Source organism: Helianthus annuus, chromosome 1, assembly GCF_002127325.2.
Source record: "Helianthus annuus cultivar XRQ/B chromosome 1, HanXRQr2.0-SUNRISE, whole genome shotgun sequence".
In the NCBI taxonomy this organism is placed as follows: Eukaryota; Viridiplantae; Streptophyta; class Magnoliopsida; order Asterales; family Asteraceae; genus Helianthus; species Helianthus annuus.
The window spans coordinates 141,396,879-141,420,700 of record NC_035433.2 but is presented as its reverse complement, the minus strand read 5'-3'; the positions used below and the strand labels follow the sequence as shown (position 1 = coordinate 141,420,700).

The window sequence follows — 23,822 nt, the reverse complement described above, 5'->3', positions numbered from 1 at the left end:
GTGATGCGTCACAATACACCACAAATTCCTCTATTCCATCAGGCAATGTCAACACTGGCGCATTGCTCAACTTCTTCTTCAAGATATCGAAGGATTCTTGCTGCTTAGGGCCCCAATCGAACTTAATCTTCTTACGGGTCAATGAAGTTAGGGGCGCAGCAATTCTCGAAAAGTTCTCGATAAATCGCCTATAGTATCCTGCCAATCCGAGGAAACTGCGAATCTCGGTAGGAGTCTTCGGCTCCTGCCAGTTCATGACTGCTTCTACTTTAGCAGGATCTACTTGGATACCACGCTCGCTTACAACATGTCCAAGGAATTGGACTTCTCGAAGCCAAAATTCACACTTCGAAAATTTGGCATAAAGCTTCTCTTGATGCAGAAGTTTGAGAATACAACGAAGGTGTTTCTCATGATCAGCTTGGCTCTTCGAGTAGATAAGAATGTCATCAATGAAGACGATGACGAACTTATCTAAATAAGGTTTGCAGACGCGATTCATGAGATCCATGAACGCGGCTGGTGCGTTAGTGAGCCCAAACGGCATCACTAGGAACTCGTAATGTCCATAACGAGTCCTAAACGCTGTCTTGTGTACGTCTTCCTCCTTGACCTTCAACTGATGATATCCTGACCTTAGGTCAATCTTGGAGAAATAGCTTGCTCCTTGCAACTGATCGAACAGATCGTCGATCCTGGGTAATGGATATCTATTTTTGATAGTGACCTTGTTAAGCTCACGATAATCGATGCACAGACGCATCGACCCATCCTTCTTTTTAACGAACAAGATTGGCGCTCCCCAAGGAGATGAGCTAGGTCTAATAAAACCTTTAGCTAATAGATCATCCAACTGCGTCCTCAACTCCTTCATCTCCGTTGGTGCCAATCTATATGGTGCTCTTGCTACAGGTGCTGCACCTGGAATAATGTCTATCCGGTGGCAACCCGGGTAGCTCTTCAGGAAAAACTTCAGGATATTCCGAGATAACAGGGATATCCTCAATCTTCGGCTTCGGCTCATCTATGGTAACTTGTGCCATATAAATGACACATCCCTTCTGCATGCATCTGGATGCTTTGAGCATGGACACTTGCTCAGGCAATCCATGCTGGGTATCTCCTTGAATAGTAAGTGACTCACCGGACGGAGTCTTAACTATTACTTGCTTTCTGTTGCACAGAATCTGGGCTTGGTTACTCGACAACCAATCCATGCCTATTACTATATCGAATCCAGCTAGCTTAAAGGGAAGCAAGGATAACGGGAAGGAATGATTCCTAATGGATATAACACATCCATCTAGAACAGTCGAGGCGGTTTCTATGGTTCCATCGGCTAATTCCACCTCATATTTCACGCTTAAGGTTTTAACAGGAAGGTTCAACAATTTACAAAACTTATCATCTACAAACGACTTATCAGCTCCTGAATCAAACAAGACTCTAGCAAAAACATCATTTACAAGAAACGTACCGGTAATGACGTTATCGTCAAGGACTGCTTCCTTTGCGTCCATTCTGAAGACTCTCGCATTAGTCTTCTTCCCATCATCAGCCTTCTTCGCATTCTTTGGGCAGTTGGGCCGAATGTGCCCTTTCTCGTTGCAACCAAAACACGTTGCATCCTTCATCTTCTTGCAATCCACAGCTTTATGGTCTGTGGACTTGCAGATTCCACATCGTTTTTCTGAAGACTGGGATTTCGTCTCCAAACGACATCTCCCAAAGTGGTGCCTCCTGCAGATCTTGCATCTGGGTTTCTCACCCGACTGATGATCACTTTTCCTAGACCCCGACCCTTTCCTGTGGTCGTTGTTCCCTCTATGTCGCTTCTCAGACCTTCGTGAGGTGTCATCCTCACGTTTCCGTTTGTTCTCCTCAGAGCTTTTCATAGCTCTCAATCTTACCACATCCTGAGTGAGGGAGAGGGATAGATCTGCTACGGATCTAAATGTAGTAGGTCTTGAAGCTTTGACGCTTGCCTTTATCTCCGGTGCCAGACCCCCAATAAATCGAGCAATTCTTCGCGGCTCCGGGGTCACCAGATAAGGCACTAACCGAGATAAGGTGTTGAACGTAGTAAGATACGCTTGACAATCGAGGTTCTTCATAACTAAGGATACAAAATCCGATTCAATTCGCTCGACCTCGTGCTGCGGACAGAAGTTCTCTTTGATCAGTGCTATAAACTGATCCCAGTTCATGCTATATAGGGCGGCCTTACCGGCAGCTTGTAGAAGTGACTTCCACCATGCTAACGCATCTCCCTTAAAAGACTGGGACGCGTATTTCACAACGTCCCTATCAGCACACCCGCTGATATCAACCACAGTATCCATTTCATCAATCCACGTCATACAATCGACGGCTCCCTTCTCCCCAGTGAAATCCCTGGGTTTGCAAGATACGAAATACTTATACGTACAGGACTTGCTGTGCGTATCACGATTTAGCTTGACCTCTTGCCTTGGGATGCTGCTGTGGTTTGAGGAATGATTATCCTCATCATTCTTTGGCCCACTCTTTTTAGATGGCGGCTTACTATGAGCCCCTGAATGAGTCTTAGACTTGACATGCGTCACTGTGCGGGTTCTACTCTGAGTACCACTAGATTCCTTGAACTGCCTATCCATAGCCTTGGCGACGGCATTATCTATCAGTTCTTGCAATTCTTCACCAGTGACGTGAATCCTGGTATTGTCTGGGTGCTCCCCAGAATGACTGTTGGTTTCCTCCGATTTGGCCATTGTAGCTTTAAGCTACAATAAAGGACAAGGTCTATTTAGAACCTAACAGTATTATCGTTCTAGATGATTTATTAACCATGGTATCAAGAACCTTAGCAGTTAATTTAATAAATTTCATTCAGGCTCTTATTAGCAATCAAGGAATGAAAATATATATATATCGGCACCATAGGCCTAGTCACAATGGACAATTACTAAATTATAAATTTAGATTTTTATAGGATTATAAATTGTATAATTAAACAAATAACCCTTTACTAGGCAGGGAGTCATAAACTACAACTGCCACTATATAACATAGTTATAACCCGTAGGTATCAAGTCATAAACAGACTTGTGTACAGATATAATCTGTAGATATTTCTTGTCTTGGCAGGGAGTTATAAACCACAACTGCCACTATATGACATAGTCATAACCCGAAGGTATCAAGTCATTAATAGACTTGTATACAGATATAATCTGTAGATAATTTATTAAAAAGGGTGGCTTGTGTGATTCTACAGATCACGCTTAGCCCGGAATGTTAACATGTTTTCAGATGTTAACAGGGAGTTGAATCTTTTCAACCAGGTTTTACCGTCACGGCCAGGCCTGTTAATAAGGCATTCAAGCTAGGTTATACCTTACTAAGATTCTTATAAAATGGCAAATCAAATAAAAATTGACATTTTCCATTATTTAAATATTATATTCATGCACATAAATAAAATGAGAAATTCAAATTAACCATTTCAAATTTCAAATAAAGTACTAGTACATCTTTGCCCTAAACGGGACTTTAATTCAAATAACATGAATAACATGCCCGCGCAGGGGCTAAACAACTAACAACAACAACAAATAAAGTAAAACAAACCCACGCAGGGGTTAACAGAACAACATACCCACGCAGGGGTAGAATACAGGAATAGATGTCCACGCAGGGACAGGAGTAGTGAGATAACAATCAAAGGATTCAATGATCCTTCTTACTCTTACCCTTGAGTAAGTCAAACACCTTCTTGAACATGCCACTGTTGCGTCGGCGATCAGCTCGCATCTCGTGTTGCAACTCGCGTCACATGCTGTTAATCCCATGCAGGATTTCTTGAACCTGCGGCGGCGACATCATAGGCGCCGGTGGCGGTGGCTGGTACTGTTGCGGCTGCGGTGGCTGGTACTGCTGCGGCTGCGGTGGCTGCTGGTAACCCGGAGGGTAACCAAAAGTAGATTGCCCAGCAGCCCAAGTGTCTCCAAGTGGACCGCTAGGTGGAAGCGAGTTGTAGTTCACAGCTTGCCAATAAGGGTCTCCTGTGTAATCGTAACCCTGAGGGAAAACTTGCTCGAACGGGTTAAACTGAGCTGCGCTGGCATAAGCTGGAATCGGCTCCATAATTCTGCGGCGGCAGAGGCGGGATCGGTACTGAAGTGACCTCCGATACGGGATGCGGAGACTCTCCCGTCTCGGACTCCTCGGGAAGAGGCGTGTAGCGGCTGCTACCAACATGTGGAGGGGTGCCTATGCGAATCCCTCCGCGCGTAGACATGCGCGCATTCCTCCTTGGCCTCTGAGGCGGAGGAGGTAAAACTGGTGGCGGCGGTGGTGACGGAGTGATCACGTCGCGCCAGAGGGCCTCAGATAGGTCCTGCTGCAGAGGCGGCTGCTGCTGAAGCTGCTGCTGCTGAGAGTGGTGCTGCGAGTGCACCGGCGATCCATGGTGAGACTGGAGCATCGGAGAGTTGTGGCGGCTGGGGGTGTAATACCAATCGTACTGCTTAAATCTCTCCTGAAAGCTGTCCACACCATTGTAGGGTGATCCCCTAAATGGCGACCCATCCGATATCTCGATGGGATGGTTGGGCGTACCTGACGGTGGCAGTGAAGGGTCCGTGTCTTCATCAACTTCCATCTCGTGATCACCAGGAAAGTGGTCCTCCGGTCCTAGTGGGTTATGACCCACTGGCTCATCCACAAAAGCATCAGGGTTATACAGACCCTGGTAAACTGGTGCTGGGTATTGGTGAGGCGACTGATGGAGCGGTATGTAAGATCCATGGGAACCAGGGGGCCCATTCTCCGAGTGGGGCCCAAATGATTGGGGTAGTGATGGTGAAGTGCTCATAGACACCGAGTGTCTAGCCGGCTCAGCGAATGATCCCCAAAGATCATTGGCTGCAGTGTGGTGCGTAGCTGACGGAGCTCGTCTGTGTGAGGGTCCTGCCTCATGGTCGTGCGATGTAGCGAATCCTCCTCGACCTCTCATTCGTGGCGGCCTAATGATCCTGTCAAAATTCAAACAAGTTGCACAACAGAATACATAAGACAATGATAATAATTAGAAATAAAATAAAATAAACGAAATGTTGAACATTTCCTAAGTTCTTTGTCTAGACTCGAAAATCGAGGAATGTGCAATTGTGTAACTGAGATTAAACACAAAAGACTAGTGTTTAATTCACTCAGCGTTGGCTCTGATACCAACCTGTCACACCCCGCTTTCCACGTGTCACCGGTGGGCCCGGTGTGGGGTACAGTGACGTAGTTGGCATCGTCATAGACAATCAACACAATATAATAATACACAGCGGAAGCAGAATAGATACATTTCAACTTTTAAATAAAGTGCAATAATAATATCACAGTAGTTGAAACGGATCCACAGGCGGATCAATAAAATAAGATAAAAATTGTTCAACAGATATTTTGTCGTCCGAGCTTGCGAGACTATAGTGGACGCTCTTAGGAAACAGCCAGCCTATTTCGTCTAGTACCTGCACTTAACCTTTTGGGAAAAATACGTCACTTTACATTGGTAAATACAAATCGACTGACTCATTTTGAAAATGATTGAAATTTGATTTAAATGCACAAGGCATAAATATTTTTATTAACTTGGGATAATTATATAATATAAACTTGTGAACGATTTACATGCACTCGTATCTTTGGTGGCCCGGGATCTGCTGTCCGGGCTAAGAATTAAATGACACACCACATTAAAGAGTTATACACGCCGAGTGTACGCCTACACCCCGTGCTCTGGTCGTGGCCATCTCGTAAGATAATGCCAAGGATATCCGGGACACGGTCAATAACCCCCCAAAGCCTAAAGTAAGACAAGACTGTTTAAACGAAGTCGCACAAGCTATTCAAGACTGTACACCCATAAGGAGCAGGACTTGTGCGCCCGATCAAGCGGTATTTTAAATACCGTACCCCAAGCCCGTATAGGGAAAATAAGTCAAAATGTATTTACCTGAGCAAGTATGTAACACAAACGGTAAGAGTGGTAGCTTTTACTGGGCCTCCTAATCTGGAACAAAGGTTTATAATTAACCTATTAGATTCCTAACGGGTCCTTTATTTAAGCTTAAGCTTTGACCGGTTAGTTTAAGGATGATTCGGTTCACGCACGATTAAGCGAAAGACCGGATAGAATGTGATTTAGACCCGACAAGTTTGAATACTTGTATAATATGGGTATACTAAATACATTCTGGATTTTGAGATAAAAATGATGACGTCTGACCCGTTTCGGTCAATTTACGCAAACTAGTTACGTAAACCGAACCGAACGCAATAAGGGCATTACGGGTAGCCAAAAGAGTCAAATGCAAGTTCCCTGAGATAATATGCTTAAAATATGATATTATATCAGTAAGTTATGTTCTATATTGCCCGGAATAATTTTAAACCCAATTTATGCCTTAGAAGGGCATTTTGGTCTTTTTAAAAGATTATAAAAGAGTCAAATTAGAAATCTGAGTTTCGGGTCTGGTTCATACAGTAAATATACCTCATTTAACATATTATAACAGTAGGGTATGACCCATATATCAAATTTATCATTTAAAATCAAACTATGCACCGTAGGGGTATTTTAGTAAATTCACAAGGGCTAAAAATGCCAAAACTGGAAATCTGAGATCATATACTTATACTTACTGTTATTATATGAAAATATGCTAATTACATCAGTAGGTATAAGTCTTACATGTTTAAAACAAGTATAACGCTTACTATGCGCTTAAAACGCTAAATATGCGATTTAGAGCCGTTTCCGGGTTTATATATGAAAGCTGAGATTTTTATATTTCCAGAAGGCTCAAAATAATTTATTTAACATTTAAAATCAGTAGAAAAAGGTTTCGGGTCAAAAGGATGTGTAAAACTCATTTTATGGCTTAAACGGTCAAAACCGACATAACCCGAAATAACTAGGCGATCTAGGATCCATTCAGCCAAAAATTTATTAAAAATCATCAAAATTCCCAGAATATTATAATACATCAGTTGGTAAAAAGTTTTATACCAAAACGTGGCCAGAAATAGGTCATATGCGAAAAGGGCCGTTTATGTAAATTAAGAACATAGTTTTACGCTAATGGCCATAACTCAAAATCTGGACCACCAACTGATCCTAAATTTTCGGTGCAAGTTTATATATTAGAAATAAAGATTTCTACTCTTTCACTTTTCCAAAAATCACGTTTTATATCAAAAAGAGCAAAATAGTCAACTTTATGCATAAATCGGAAACATGCATTCGAATCGGCTAAGCATAGACCTAATCAACAAAAATTCCAGAAAGTTTTACCAAAATAAAAATGGTCAAAAATACTCTCCAATACAGATCTCAAACATGCATGTACGAATCCGAATCGATAGTCTACGAATTAGTCGTTTTATAGGACTTTCGGCTCCGATTCGTATTTATACTATAGATTGTCGAGTTGATCGTGGTAAAATACATTCTTATATTCATAATAAAGCTATCTATGAAGATCAAACAGATTGCATGTCATTTATTTTACCATTTAAGCTATTTTTCTCAAAAATCACTTCTGTTGACTTTTTAGAATCACGTTTGACTCGACAATTAGCATGCATGTAGTGGGATTCAGATAATACCCTTTAGAGGGTTTGTTTCCCACATAAATACCAACATATATCAGGTTTCAATTCGAGAAATGACTGATTGAAACTTGTTTAATCAGAAAGTCAAAGCTTATGAACAAACAGTTTGACTTTTAGCAATAATCAAAGCAAGAACGGATTGGAGATCGAATTAGAAGCTTACCAAGGTCCTATTGATGTTAAGCTAACACTAGAAATCGGCCTTGATGTCCAGAAATGCTTCAGAGATGCTTGAGAGCTTTTGCAAGTTTGGAAGTTCTTGTTCACAACACAAGTGTTTAGTAAAATGAGCTTTGGATCAGATTTAAAGTTGAATTGTTGATGTTTGCAAGGGGTTACTGTGGCCTAGGCATGCATGCAATGTTATTGGAGCTTTTGGGAGGTGAAAACAGCTATTACCCACTTAATTTCGGACCCAAATCGCTGCTGTTCGCGGATTCTGCACCTGGGTTTATTGGCAGCTCCAATGTTTGCCCATTTGTTGCAGTTTTGGTCCCTGTACTTTGGTTGCGATGATTTGGCCATGAATCTTGACTCGTAAACCCCCGAATCTGGTTTTTAAGAACCCTTGGACATTTACCAACATGGTAATGTCCTCGTTTAACTTTGCGCTCGCCCGAAAAGCCATAAAATTCGACGTTGACGCTTTTAACCCCTCAAGTACGGTTTTGGCCATAACTTTCTCATATGATAATGAAACTTCATGAAATTTTTACCACATATTCTAGTGAGTATATTTTAGCTTTACAAAGCTTCGGGTCTGCCAAAAGATCACTCAGAGGTATAAATTCAACATGTTGACACTTTTAGCCCCTATAGTTACGGTTTTGGCCATAACTTTCTCATACGTTGATGAAACTTCATGAAATTTTAACCACACATTCTAGTGAGTATATTTTAGCTTTACGAAGCTTCGGGTCTGCCAAAAGTTCACTCAGAGGTATAAATTAAACATGTTGACACTTTTGGCCCCTATAGTTTGCAATACTTCACTTTTGTGCAATTTCCGCGTCGTATGATCCATGAACCATCCGTTTAAGGTTATAAACATTATGTAGGGTTATCATAGAGCCTATTTATCCATTGTTGACACTTTGGACCCTTACGTTCCATAGCTTTCACTGTTTGTCACTTTTAGTCCCTCTAAGGTATGTTTTCACATACCGGAACCTTATGACACGTGTCAAGACATTATTGGACGAATTTTTTTTCGAGGTGTTACATTGCCTATGCTTCAAGGCAATTAAAAGTGCACGAAAAGAATTACACCACCCATGATTTGGAGTTGGGTGCCGTTGTATTTGCACTGAAATTGTGGAGGCACTACCTTTATGGTATTAAATTTGTGATTTATTCTGATCACAAAAGCCTCCAGCACCTGTTCAACCAGAAAGAGTTGAACATGAGGCAGCGCCGTTGGATGGAAACCTTGAATGACTATGATTGCGAGATCAGGTACCATCCCGGCAAGGCGAATGTAGTCGTTGATGCCTTGAGCAGGAAAGAAAGGGTAAAACCTATTCGAATCAATGCCAAGAGCATTGAGGTCAAGAACAATTTGATTGAAAGGATATTAGCTGCACAGCGAGAGGCTGTGTTGGAAGCTAATTACCCTGATGAAAAGTTAGGAGTAACTGAGGAGCAGTTGACTCTTAGCAAGGATGGAATCCTTAGGCTGAACGGACGTATATGGGTTCCGATCTATGGAGGACTGCGAGATGTTGTTCTCCAGGAAGCCCATAGTTCCAAATACTCAGTTCATCCTGGTGCTGATAAGATGTATCAAGATTTAAAGGCAAACTATTGGTGGATAGGCTTGAAAAAGTCTGTGGCCGCCCATGTAGCAAAGTGCTTGACTTGTGCTCAAGTCAAAGCCGAGCACCAAAAGCCGTCTGGCTTGCTACAAGAGCCTGAACTTCCCGGGTGGAAGTGGGAATGCGTAACTATGGACTTCATAACCAAGTTACCCAAAACCAGGAAAGGAAACGATACAATATGGGTCATAGTCGATAGGCTGACTAAATCAGCTCATTTTCTACCCATCAAGGAGACGTATAGCTCCGATATGTTAGCCCAACTTTATGTAGATAAGATTGTAGCCTTACACGGCATACCTGTGTCTATTATCTCCGACAGGGATACTAGATACACGTCTCATTTCTGGAAAAGTTTCCAGCAATCTTTGGGCACGCGTTTGAACTTTAGTACGGCTTACCATCCACAGACGGACGGTCAGAGTGAGCGTACCATTCAAACGCTAGAAGACATGCTTCGTGCATGCGCGATCGATTTAGGTGGTAACTGGGATAAGAATCTACCCCTGATCGAATTCTCCTACAATAATAGCTACCACACCAGCATAAAGGCTGCGCCTTTCGAGGCATTATACGGTAGGAAATGTAGATCGCCTGTTTGTTGGGCGGAAGTAGGAGAGGTCCAATTATAAGGACCAGAGATTGTTTTCCAGACAACGGACAAGATTGTCCAGATCCGGGAACGTCTCAAGGCTGCCCGCGATAGGCAGAAAAGCTACGCTGATCCAAAACGTAAGGATCTTCACCTCGAAGTAGGTGAAAAGGTGTTGCTTAAGGTATCACCCTGGAAGGGGGTGATGCGTTTCGGCAAGAAAGGAAAACTGAGTCCGAGATACATAGGACCTTTTGAGGTCATTGAACGTGTCGGATCAGTCGCCTATAAGTTAAACTTGCCTGAAGAGCTCAATGGAATTCACAACGTGTTCCACATCTGCAATCTCAAAAAGTGCTTCGCCGATGAATCATTGGTGATTCCACACACAGATGTGCATATAGATGAGAGCTTAAAGTTTATAGAAAAACCTTTGTCGATTGAGGATCGACAGGTGAAGAAGCTTCGAAGAAAGCACGTACCGATTGTAAAAGTCAAATGGGATGCTCGTAGAGGTCCCGAATATACGTGGGAAGTCGAAGACACAATGAAAGAAAAATACCCCTATTTATTTGAGTAAATCTCGGGTCGAGATTTATTTTAAGGGGGTGAGGATGTAACACCTCGAATTTTTGCGTCCAATGATGTGTTAACACGTGTCATTTGATTACACGTGGCATTTATATTAAATAAAGGACAAATTTTGACAAACCTTGAAAGTATGTAAATTCGAGGGTTATAAATGTCAACAAGGATAAATATACTGTATAGTAACCCTAAATAAATGCTTGAACCTTCAAACGAATAAATCATAGATCGTACGGAAGCGAAACGCGGAAGAAAGTGAGAGATTGCGAGCTACAGGGGTTAACTGTGTCAACATGTTTAATTATACCTCTGAGTGACCCTTTAACGTTCCCAAGGCTTCGTAACAGTATTATACGCTCACTAGAATATACTGTACAAATTCCGCTAAGTTCCGTCTTAAAACGAGAGAGTTATACTCAAATTCGTATGAGAAGGGTTAAAAGCGTCAATAATGAAAGATAAGGCTTTCTGAATAATAAATAAACTAATCAGGGACTTTATAATGCGGGTAAATAACACGAGGCCCCTATCGGTAAATAACCGAGGGCCAAACCGCAAAGTTACCCCTTCAAACCCGAAAGGTCAGGTAAATCATTACGAAAGATTTCGTTATTAATTACCAGGATTTCGCAATCATGACAAAAGATTTAAAATTTCTGAATTTATAACCTCTCGCGACCCGCGTGAAGGTTAGGAATAAGTTGAGGCGGGCCGCGAGCCTCCTAATATACGCGTCTGATAATTGGATCTCAGGCGACCCGCATTATAAACGCATGGAACTCCCATGCGGGCCGCATTAGACGCCCAGATGCAGAAAGTTGTAACATCTTGCCTTTTGGAGCCTTTGAACGACCAAACAACCAATTAATGGAGCATGGGTGCCCCCTACTCGACCCATATCACTTAGGGACACCTGCCCATGATCCATGATCAAATGTAGACTGAGTTGTGATGATCTTGAGGCTTTTTGAACATTATAAATAGCCACATTGTGAGCATATGTTCACCACACCTCAAACAACTCATCTCCTGATCATTCTAAGCTCTCTAGCATTCTCTTCTGCTCTCTAAGCAAGATACCACTTCTGTAAGTCGTTCACAATCAATATGGTCTTGCATTTCCATAGTTATAGCTTATAAACACAACCGTCGTAACTAACGGTTGTCAATACAATAACTTGCAAATGGTTCAGTCTTATGACGAATCAAAAGTGGTTTTGAGTTGGTATTTATGTGGGTAATAAACCTCTAAAAGGGTTCCCCCTGATCACCACTCTAACTATGTCAAATATCGAGTCAAACGCGCACTTAAAAAGTCAACAGAAAGCTATTTTAGCAATTTATGCATAATCTGTAATGTACATACTAAGAAACCTGTTTTGACACTCATAAAATATGATATTAAGTATATAAACTTGTTTGCGCTCGTTTGAATCGATCATTTGCTATATTGAACCGGTTCGGAGCCGAATGTCGCAAAAGTTTGACTTTTGCATTGACTTCAGTTCTGACCCGTTTTAGTGAGGTATAGATATACCTTAGGACTCTCTTAGGACCAGGTTACATGATGGTATAAACCTCTGTGATCGGTTCATGAGTTATCCGAGTCTTTTACGCATTTCCGTTAATCGCCTAAAAGTTGACCGTAACGCCATTTTGAAAATAAAACGAGTATTTCGGGCACGTGAACGGACCAGAACCTTGCTTATTAAATTATAAGCATGTCCTTAAAGTTTCACGTCAATCCGAGGTCTAGAATGAGAGTTATGCTAAATGGCGCATTTAAAGTAAACTTTAGTAATTAACGGCGCAATTAGCATAACACCTATCTAAACCAAGATTTCGTCACCAAAACTTTTACCCACTGTATTAAAATAATATTTTGGGAATTTTAAAGATTTTAAATAATAAATAAAGTATTTTAAGCTTTATAAGTTGTTCGGGAAACTCAGATTTCCAGTAGAACTCGAAAAGCTCTTTTAAAAGTCTTTAAAATGACCAAAAAGCCCCTACGGGGCATAATATTAACTTAAACTCGTTACGGGCATCACGGAAGGTGTCCTACTGATACCACAACCTCTTTAAGGCATATTGACTTAGGAAATAAGCGTACGACTCTCATGGTTAACCATTTCGCCTATTGCGCGCACGGTTCGGCTTATGAAACTAGTTTTCATAAATTAGCCGATACGGGTCAAATCATATTATTTGGACCCCAAAATCCAGAGTGTGAACCATAAACCCATATAAAACAAGTCTCTGAACTTGTTGGGTCAGAATCACATTCCATTCTCGGTTTTCGCCTTTTCGCGCGATTAAACCATATTTATATTCCGGAACCAACCGGTCTAGGCTACGGCCAATATAAAGACCCGTTAGGATTCTAAGAGGTTAATTAAAACCTTCGTTCCAGATTAGGAGCCCCAGTAAAAGCTATCGGTGATTTAATCCAAATTAAGGAAATATACTTGCAAAGGTAAATACTTTAACTTATTTCCCCTATATGGGCTTGGGTTACGGTATATTAATACCGCTTGATTGAGCATTATATTCTTCCATCGCTTAGGTGGTTAATTAAATAATATGATCGGCTCATTTAAACAGTTTTGTTTCTTAAAAGCCTTTGGGGGGTTTAATGACCGTTGTCCCGGATATCCTTGGCATCATTTTACGAAATGGCCACGACCATCGACATCCCGGTGTAGGCGTACACCCGGTATATATTGTCGACATTAAATTAAAAGACGTAGCCGTTGGTTTTTATACTACGGTTTTACGCAATGTGGTGTGTCTATAAATCTTTAACCCGGCACGACCCGGGCTACTGAACGCATAAAAGAACATGTAAAACGTTCACAAGATTTTAATAATTTTCCCAAGTTATAAAAGAGTTTGTGCCTTGTGCATTCAAATCAATTTTAAATAAACATTTTCAAATGTGTCAGTTGAATGTATTTACCAGTGTAAACTGACGTATTTTCCCCAAAAAGATTAAGTGCAGGTACTATACGAAATGGGCTGGTATAGGCGTCCTAAGCATCGTACATAGTCTCGCAAACTCGATGCTGCATCTGAATGAACAATATTTATGATTTCTTTGATCCGCTATGGATATATTCAACTTCTGTAATACATTTGATATTACAACCAGAGGTTGAAGTTTAATTATTTATCTTAAGCTTCCGCTGTGCATTATATAATTGTGTGGTTTGACTATTGTAACATTCGTCAAAATCGACCCGTTTTAAAACATACGGATCCTAAACTTTAAACCTTGAAATTTTTTTCGCGAAATAAATAATCGTAAAGTGGACCTTTTTTTTTATTTAATTCATTGATATAGTCTTTCATTTATTTCATTAATATTTAACAATTTTAAAATATATTAACGTTCTAAACGAAACTTGGTTATGTTAGTTATTTATTCGTCTAATGAAATAAAAGTATTTCAAATACATATATATGGTTAATCAATTTATTTAATTAATCATTTACATTTCAAGGTATTAATATAAACTAGTTAAGATTTAAGGTTAGTAATCTGACTTATAACTTAATCAAACTTCAGGGACCAATTTTGTCATTTTAACCATACTTTAACAAATTCATACGTGACCTCCTGCTCTTCTTTTAGCTTCTTGCTTTTGGAAAGTTCTTTTGAATTCCTTTCATCTTGCCGCCAAAGAAACAGTGACCGAAGACAGCCAAAGTTTCCTTTTCTCACATTTCGCTGATTTGTCGATGATTGACAATTGACTCCGTGTTTCTATTTCCTTATCAAATCAAGAAGTTACTCTTAAACCTTGGCTCCATACATCCATCCATTATTCGGAAATTTTCGGAATTGATCATCTTCCGCGTTTTTCCATCTTTAAACCAATCAAGAATCTGAACCACAAACCGGGAATCATTCTCCTTGCTGTTTTTCGGAAACTTCAACTTGTTTCCACAAGTTTTGAGACACATAGATGCTATAAAAACCGAAGCTTCCCTCTCCGTTCCACCACTCGACCACCATTCTAAACACACCTCTCACCTTTCCTCTGCCTCACGCAACACCTTTTCGCTTAACCGGAGCTCGTCGGAGTCGCACCGGAGAAACCACCGGAGTGAAACCTCACTCTCGATACCACACCCACTTCCATCCTCTCTCGTTGACTGGTACAAGAAACAATTCGCCGGAGCTTCGTTGGAACAGAAGTGTTGCCGGAGTTCGAAGTGATCGCTGGCGAAGAACCCGCAAACCACCGGAGCCCGACTACAAGTTGCCTGGAACCGGAATTTACGTCGGAACTCGTTAGACATCGTTCGGTAAAATCCTTTTCCCAGTTCATGATATGTTTCATCTCTTTTTCCTTCTTAATCATGAACTTAAAAGCAGTTTACTTGTACTTCTTCTTCTTGAAGGAGAAAACATGGATATCCATTTTAAATAACAGAAACTTGTGAATTTTCTACAAACAGTTACGTATATGTTTTTATTTGATGAAAATGATACACTGCGAGGACTACTTGTGTGCGACCCGTTTGGTCTCAAGTTCGATCCGGCTTTCTCACTAGTCTGGCCGTTTTCTTTAATTTTGGAATGAGTTGGCTAGTTATAAATCTTTTCTTAGTGTTACACCTTTTTTTTAAATCAAACTTTTCCTTTAGATCCTTTACAACATAAGTATTTATAAACCAAATATTTCTTTTATCTATTATAATAAATCCCAAAATAATTAACAAATTAATCATAATGTTTTTTTTATTAATTTAAAAGGATTAATAATAAAATAAATTATAAATCAAACTAATCTACTTGTAAACCTTAGTATTCGCAATCTTATTTAACAAGTTCGTAAACATATTTCATATTTAGGATAATCGCTTATGTTCGTTCTCTTGGATATCTTACTCATACGTTCTTACAAGAAAGCGCAACGCAATCAATGTGAGTATACTCGATCCCATTTTCGTTTTAAACACTTTGGGTGCAACATGTATTCTATATTCAAATTACACAACACTTGAAACTTGTTATATTTACACTCTATCCACATTTCAACACGAAACATTTCGCTGCTTGTTAATCTCATATGCTATGCAAGTTGAACGTATTGAACAAGTTGAACGTATTGAACAAGTTGAACGTATTGAACAAGTTGAACGTATTGAACAAGTTGAACGTATTGAATAAGTTGAACGTATGGAACAAGTTGAACGTACTGAACAAGTTGAACGTATTGAACAAGTTGAACGTGTTAACTTCCCGCTAGTCTATTGGGGAAAGGCAAAGTGGATCATGTTATTCGTGTTGGATATGAGTATTTACACATTTTATTCTACTATGCTATGTATCAAACTTGTATACTCGCCAACATTTTTTTTGTTGATGTTATTTTAATACATGTTGCAGGTTGATAGTCAAGATGATGAAGGAATCAAGTTAGGATGGACTAGATACCCATTTTAGCAATAAACTATTTGTTTGAATTTATGTTTGAATATTCGAAACTTTGTATTGCCCTTTAGAATTTAATAAAATGATTTAATTCATATTGTCACATTTAGTGTTATGTTGTTTTGAGCAATTTGTTCGTCTCATCCCGATGTTTCCGCCATCGGTTGGGGTGTGACAACTATATTGTTGCCAACATCGTCACGGTAATCCCCCACCGGGCCCACCGGTGAGACACGTGGAAATCGGGGTGTGACATTCGTGCATCGTTTGTGTCAATAAAGTTCTCATGCAATAATGATATGACATTAAGTAATATGAGATGCACATGTATGTATATGGCAATAATCAGAAAGCAATCCAAGTCATTAATTGTAATTCAGCACAGTTATTAAGCACTAATCATGGTTTAATAGTTGTACGGATACTTGGAATTTTGACAGTTGTCACATAAAATGGTCCAAACATAAGTTCACAGTTCATAATTATTCAAGAACCCAACACGGGTTAAGGCGACCACTACACTTCTGTAAGCTGCAAGCTCCTAAGTCACTGTGTACCTACAAAGCATGCAGTAGGGTATCAACATAAAGTTGGCGAGTTCACGAGTTGTCCAGTTTTAATTTCCATAAAACTTGTTTAAGTAGTTAAGTTACCCATTTATATCATGCCATGGGGAGCTACCTCATATGTAAGCTACTAAACTGTGTAATACCGAATACTTAGTGACCTAATGTTTGTTGTTGCCCCGTTTGTCAATGTCTATCATCATTGACAGTTTGCCAAGGTCTATTATCACGACCGATCCTCTCCAGGCACGGTGTGAGGTTGGTGAAACCTAAATAGCGCTATCAACTAATAACCCGTTCGCCAGGCCCCACCGACCAATCGGTATAGAAAGTAGGGATTTCGTGATAGAGTTTCGTTTAGTATGCTTGTTGCATCTAATATAAATAGTAATTAACTAAGTGTCCCACACAAGGGGAGAATGTACCTGTATCCCACACAAGGGGATAGTGTTACCCGTATCCCACACAAGGAGATAATGTAGTTTGTATCCCACACATGGAGATAGCATTTTTCGTTATGTTTCCCAACCACCAGGAACACATGCTTTTAAAAAAGTTGTGAACTCACCTCGATTTGCTCGGCAGGTAATTTACCTATTAGAACAACTTTGATCAATCACGTCCTATTATTGTTACCATAACTAGTTAGGTTTGTATTCATAATGTCACGTATACACGTATTTAACACGTAGCACATAAGTAGCATGCATTTCATAACACAAGGCAAATTATGATAATACAACATAGTTTTGTGAACAATAGCATACTTATTTTGAGACACAAGTATTCTAAGTATGTGGCCCAATAGCTTGCACGGCCCAAATAACCAAGTGTTGTGCGACCCAAGTTGTACGTTGTAAGTGGGGCCTTAGTTGAAACCACAAGTTCTCGACTCGAGATCTCGAGTCGCAACCAAACGGTCTCGAGTCGGGATCAAGAGGTCTTGAGTTGTAATTCATTAGTTGAAATCTCAAGGTTTCGAGCCAGGCTTTGAGTCAGAACCGGACAGGTCTCGACTCGCAACCTTGCTGGTCTCGAGTCCCTTACTGAGTGGTGCCTTGTTCCGAGTTATCGTTAAAATGATTTCGAGTCGCCACCGAATAGGTTTCGAGTTGCAATCATTGTCGGAACCTTTAAAACCTTATCCATTTTAGCATAAGCCAATCAAAATCCATTAACATTCATTTTATTCCGTACCAACCCTAAATCAGATCAAAGACACAAAATTTCAAATATTTTTAGAACATTCAAACTGTTCATCAGGTTCATCATTCATCGGAACAGATTTAACACTATATCTTTTAACACAGTTTTATCCATTTCATTAAACAGGAACATATATAGCCATTTTATTATGAATCATCATGACACTATCCTTCAGAACAGATCTAACCTAAATCTAATAACACAACATTATCTATATTGTTTCATCCATCAAGAACAATCAAAATCCTCAACATCATTCATCTCATATTCGAAACAGTTTTGATCAAACAAGCATATCATCTTTATTCATAAAAATCCAAGCTTTGCTACAACAAACTCCTAAATCCTATATCAACCTCTACATTCTAGCATCAAATAGCTTTTATCAATAAACCAACATATTGCATAGAAACAGTTATCGTGTAACACATGAATCACTAACCAACATCATCCTTTAACATGCATTCCTAACAAGTATGAAGGTGGTTCACTAACCGGTTCGATTGAGTGCGAGAAGGTGTAGAAAAATCAAGATATAAAGCTTCCAAAGTGGTGAGTTGTTGATGTCTTGAAGGCTACTGTCAAGATCAAGAATTAGGAAAGAAAGGTTGTGTGCTTTAAGGTTTTTAGAGAGAGAAAGTGGATAAGGAGAGAGAGGGAATGAGGGAATGTTTTAGGGATTTGAGCTGAATGATTGCTTGTCAAAACATTCCATATGTCGGCTGATGAGAGGGTTTATATACTCTTCCTAAGATGCCGCACCCTCCTAGGGTTCCGAGTGGGCTTGTTACGTTGGGCCAGATCATGAATGCATGACCCATTAGTCCGGGAAGGAGGGGTGTCAGAACTAGGAAATTCCCGAGTCGAAACCAAGGGGTTTCGAGTCGGAACCGAGAGGTTTTAGTTCACATACATACACTTTTGCACATATTAATTATATTACACATTTTCACATAATACACATAATACACGATAATTATATCATAGGTTTTCATTTAATAACTCCACATAATTGTATCATACAATATAGTTGCGTGGGAAAACCCGAAGTGTCACAAACTCAATCGAGTGTTGAACCTCTCGATGTATATCCTTGAGCATCGCCATAAACTCCATGTCTATGTCACCGCACTCTATACTACTGACAACACAAAGGTCACGAACTGAAGGCGAAGGCATCGCCAGCAGGTTTCTGGAAACCGGGTTTCGCGTGAACAGACCAAGGTGCAGTCCATCAAAACATCTCTTCAGCTCTTGAAGAGTAGCCTTATCCGCATATACTTGATCCTCAACTTGCTTGATAAAGCGCTGCATTAAATCATCAGACTCTGCAGAAGTGTATGACGCCATTTTAAGTTATATATTACTCAACTGATGTGAAAGAATGATATCTTGGTAGTAAAACGTGATGAAAAACAGGTGAACTGGCAATGATATTATATAGTGAAATATCTAACAGCCCAAAGGTCAGATTTAAATTCATTGTATATTTAATAATCTAGGAGGGAAAAACGTGTACATTTAATATAAACATATAAATTTATATTTAAAAACAACAGTCTTTTAATTCAAAACCTTTCAAAAATAAGTTTTCATATAAGATTAAATATCAAGAAACCCAAAGGACAAATTTTAAACCTTAAAAAAAACAGGTTATCATAATTACGATTAACCTCTTCGTTTACCATAAAGACGCGTTTTAAATACTATAAAAGACTGATGATTAGTTTGATTCAAAAATCAACAATTGTCTTTTAAAAAACTGTCTGTCAAAAAACAAATCAAAATCAACAACACCAACAATACTCTAGATGACAAACAGATGCTTCTACCACTAGTCAGACACCAGTGATGTTAAAAGGCAATTCTCTAGATGGTCGCTCGAAGAAAAGAGGGCAGATGAAGAACTAAACAGAAAAGTCCACATCATCAGTGATAATAATTACAAGAAAACCTGGAGCAGCACCGGATTGCTTGATGAAGTCCTCCACTCTCCTCCATCATATTTCAAGAACAATGTAGAAGAGTTTATCACACAAATGCTGAAACAGGATCAGAAAATCTGCGACATGCTAGCCGCTCTGCAAAACAAAAGAAAGAATGAAATCGCATGGAAGAAGGCAAGAGTCTACGAAATCCTAGCAAGTGTTAATTGTAGCGTGTAATATTTTATGCATATTTCAGTTTTTAATTTTTCTTTGTATTTAATTTAATACTATCAATATCCATATTAACATATTCTAAAATCTAAGTGTTAATAGAGATTATCAACATTATCAACACTTGTTTCTTCATAATCAAATTAAATAAGTATAACTACAGTTAAAAAAAAATAAGCCACAAACCTAACATGCAACTCTCTTATTAAAGAAGCTAGCACATAGTCAATCGCAGACTATGGTTTTTGTGATTATCTTTGACGATCAGGTCTATTACAGTTACAGAGTTCCAATAGTTCCAACAGACTGTAATATAAAGCGAGAATTTGAGTAGATCAGTTCAAATATCAAAATTACAAAAAAACGTACTTTCAACGATGTTGGAACAATGATGTTGGAACGTTGATGTGTGATTGAAAGCTTCGTTGGAATGACGATGTTGGAACGATGATGTTGGAATGATGATGTGTAAACAGTACCAGTAATGTTCGAACAAAGATCTGTAATCGGAGATTAACCGGCTGAATCATGAGAGCTCTGCATTTGAGAGAGAGAGAGAGATAGAGATTGCTCGTGGATATGAGTGAGATAGATGAATTGAAATTTGAATGTGGAGCCAGAATCATGTATGTTATATATGTATATGGTTTGAATTTTGAATTTTGAATCTAGAGCCAGAATTTTGAATCTGAGCAGAGGTTTTGATGGTAGAGGTTTGAATTTTATATAGATGAATATGGGCAAGGTTTTGATGGCAGAGGTTTAAATGTATTTTAAAGTGATTTTATATTTTAAGATTTATGATGCAATAATGACATATGAAAGACATTGTTGGACAACTTCTATGACTGTCACCTCAGCTTTTTTTTTATGTTAGCGGCATTTGCCCTTTTATAGAAATTGTAGATTATTATTATTAGTTTGAGGAATATCTCTACATCAAGGAAATACGAACGACGACTCTTCGTTCTAAGACCATGTGTAGTGGTTTTATCAACAATGCCCCCACCCTTGGGCATTTTCTACCACGTGGCAGTACTCCAGTCAGCAAGGGGGGATTATTGGGCGTTTTTTAAAAAGGGGGCGTAGTGGGATAATGTCCAATAATGCCCCAACAAATCATTACACAATTGTTGATTTTTTTAAATTAAAAACTAATAATACTTCACTAAATAAAAAAGTTACAATATTTAAAATAAAAAATAAAAATGGAGTAAAGTTAAAAAAAATTACTAAAATAATAAAAAAACCGGAAAAAATAAAATACACTAATTTTCGTCTTCGCTTTCGTCATTCTTGTCATCTTCGCCTTTCTCGTCCTCTGTTTCATCTTCACCCTTAGGTGGGATATACCGAACCGACCATGCGTGTTTTACCAAATCAACCGTTAACGTGGAATGGTTGGGTTCGTAACGCAATTCTCGTGCATTATTCACTCTTTCTTTCATTAACTCTTGCGAATGCTCCTCCTGAACGGCTTCTGGTACATTATTGGCGCTTCATCGAAATAATCTTTCATCAACCGATCGTTTGCCGCACGTCGGTCTCGTTCAATATAATCTCTTGTTTTAATTTCACGTTCGGGCCGGCTACAATGCTTCACATATCGGACTGCCAGTTAACAAGCACTCGTAACCGCCTCTTGCTTGACCTCCTCATCGGTGGATTCACCATCATCCGCTAAAAACTCTCAATAGAAATAATTTGCGATAGACGAGGAACTAGGGGAAGCCATTTTTTTTTATAAAAATGGTTTAATATTTGAGATTGTGGAGGTTTTTATTTGTAAAAATGGAGTTGAAGTGTGTGTGTATATATATATATAGAGGTGAAAAATGAAAAAAAATAAATAAATAAAACTAGCCGTTGCTTTCTGACCGTTGCAACGGATTGATTGGTCTAAATTTCGCCCCAACAGCGTGATTCAAAACACGCAAAAAAAAAAAAAAGAAAAAAGAAAAAGTGTCAAACATGCCGGGCTGTGGGTGTGCATTATTGGGCATGATTGGTGGGTTTTTTTTTGAAAAAGAACCGCCCACTACCGACTGTCTAACTCTTTCTTCTCGCTGCCGAGCACTCCTTCAAAAGCAGGTACCGGAATAAATTCAAGCAGCTTATCTAGAAGTATCAATTTGAAGAATTCCCAAATCAACACCATTCACAAGAATTCAGCAATGGCTTCTGAACCAGTCAACCAACTTCACATCCTCCTTATTCCCTATCTAGCTCCCGGCCACACCATCCCCATGATCGACATGGCCAAATTGTTCGCACAGCGACCGAATGTTATGGTCACCATCGTCACCACACCTCTAAACGCCATTCGATACGGTTCCACTCTCCAACAACACATCAAGTCCGGACTCCCGGTGCGTTTTCTTGAACTCCCGTTTCCCGCCACCGAAAATGGACTACCGGAAGGATGCGAAAGTTTAGATGCTTTACCTGGTTTACATTTGGTTACAAACTTTACAGCTGCAGTTGATATGTTACAACAAAGACTCGAACAATGTTTTGATTCGCTAAATCCTCGACCGAGTTGTATGTTATCTGATAAGTATTTGCTCTGGACGGGTGATACGGCGGCTAAGTGTAGGATTCCTTTGGTCATATTTGATGGAATGAGTTGTTTCAAACAGTTGTGTACTCATCATCTTTATGCGTCCAAGGTGTTCAATGATTTCCCTGAGTCGGAGCCTTTTGTTCTCCCTGGGCTGCCTGACCGGATTGAGATAACTCGAGCTCAGCTGCCAACTGAGTTCAATCCTAGTCGTTTTACAATGCCTGAATGGCTTGAACGAGTGAGAGAATCCGAGTCGAGAGCTTATGGGATGGTGATCAACAGTTTTGAGGAGTTGGAGCAAGACTATGTTAACGAATTTAAGAAGTTAAAAAGGGGTAAGGTTTGGTGTATAGGACCGTTATCACTGTCGAAGAGTAACGATTCGGGTAAATCCTTAAGGGGTAACAGTACCTCTAGTGATGATCAACTCTACTTGAAATGGCTCGATTCCAAGGAACCTGGATCAGTGGTCTACGCCTGCTTCGGTAGCATTAGTCAGATCACCCCTCCTCAACTCATCGAGCTCGGATTAGCCCTGGAAGCATCTAAATCCCCATTCATATGGGTGATTAAAGCTGGAGACAAAGCTCAAGAGGTTGAGAAATGGTTATCAGAAAACGGGTTTGAAAACAGAATAAAAGATAGAGGGCTCATAATCAGAGATTGGGCACCGCAACTCCTAATCTTATCGCACCCTTCGGTTGGAGGGTTCTTGACACACTGCGGTTGGAATTCAGTCTTGGAAGGGGTTTCTGCTGGTGTCCCTATGATCACATGGCCTCAGTTTACCGACCAGTTCTTGAACGAGAAGTTACTTGTTCACGTGTTAGGAATTGGTGTGGGTGTTGGTGCTCCCGGTGTGGTACATTGGGGCGAGGAAGATAGATTAGGGGTCACCGTGAAGAGCGAGCAGGTCAAAACAGCTATAGAAAAAGTAATGGACCCGGGATCGGAAGGAAATGAGAGAAGAAAGAAAGCGAAAGCACTCGGGATGGTAGCGAAGAAAGCAATCGAAGAAGGAGGGTCTTCTCACCATAACTTGACTTTGTTAATACAAGATCTACTTGAACTTGCAAATGTTAGAAGCCAAAAGCCATTGAATAGTAATGACCAAAAAAAGCTAGCTGGTCCAGATGACTTTATATACTAATATTGTACGTATCATTTTACTTATTTCTTTACACATTTGCATAAATGAATGGAGAATTGCAGCCAGTTTCATGTGTTTTAGCTGAGCACAT

At 39.8% G+C, this 23,822-nt stretch overlaps 1 protein-coding gene and 1 long non-coding RNA gene across 2 annotated transcripts; both read left to right on the top strand.

The window, feature by feature from the left end:
• The first annotated feature begins 14,357 nt into the window (after positions 1 to 14,357).
• Positions 14,358 to 16,190, top strand: LOC110866195. Its single transcript, XR_002551217.2, has 3 exons — positions 14,358 to 14,955; positions 15,506 to 15,577; positions 16,043 to 16,190. It is a non-coding gene; the product is annotated as an uncharacterized LOC110866195 (long non-coding RNA).
• A 5,859-nt stretch (positions 16,191 to 22,049) lies between these two features.
• LOC110867769 (UDP-glycosyltransferase 73C6) lies at positions 22,050 to 23,804 on the top strand. Its single transcript, XM_022116771.2, has one exon. The coding sequence runs from the start codon at positions 22,193 to 22,195 to the stop codon at positions 23,729 to 23,731; it is 1,539 nt and encodes a 512-aa protein (XP_021972463.2). The 5' UTR covers positions 22,050 to 22,192; the 3' UTR covers positions 23,732 to 23,804.
• Positions 23,805 to 23,822: the final 18 nt, after the last annotated feature.

What these genes read in the sequence shown, in the direction of transcription:
- LOC110867769 (XM_022116771.2), top strand. Translation starts at nt 22,193, where the DNA reads ATGGCTTCTGAACCAGTCAACCAACTTCACATCCTCCTTATTCCCTAT.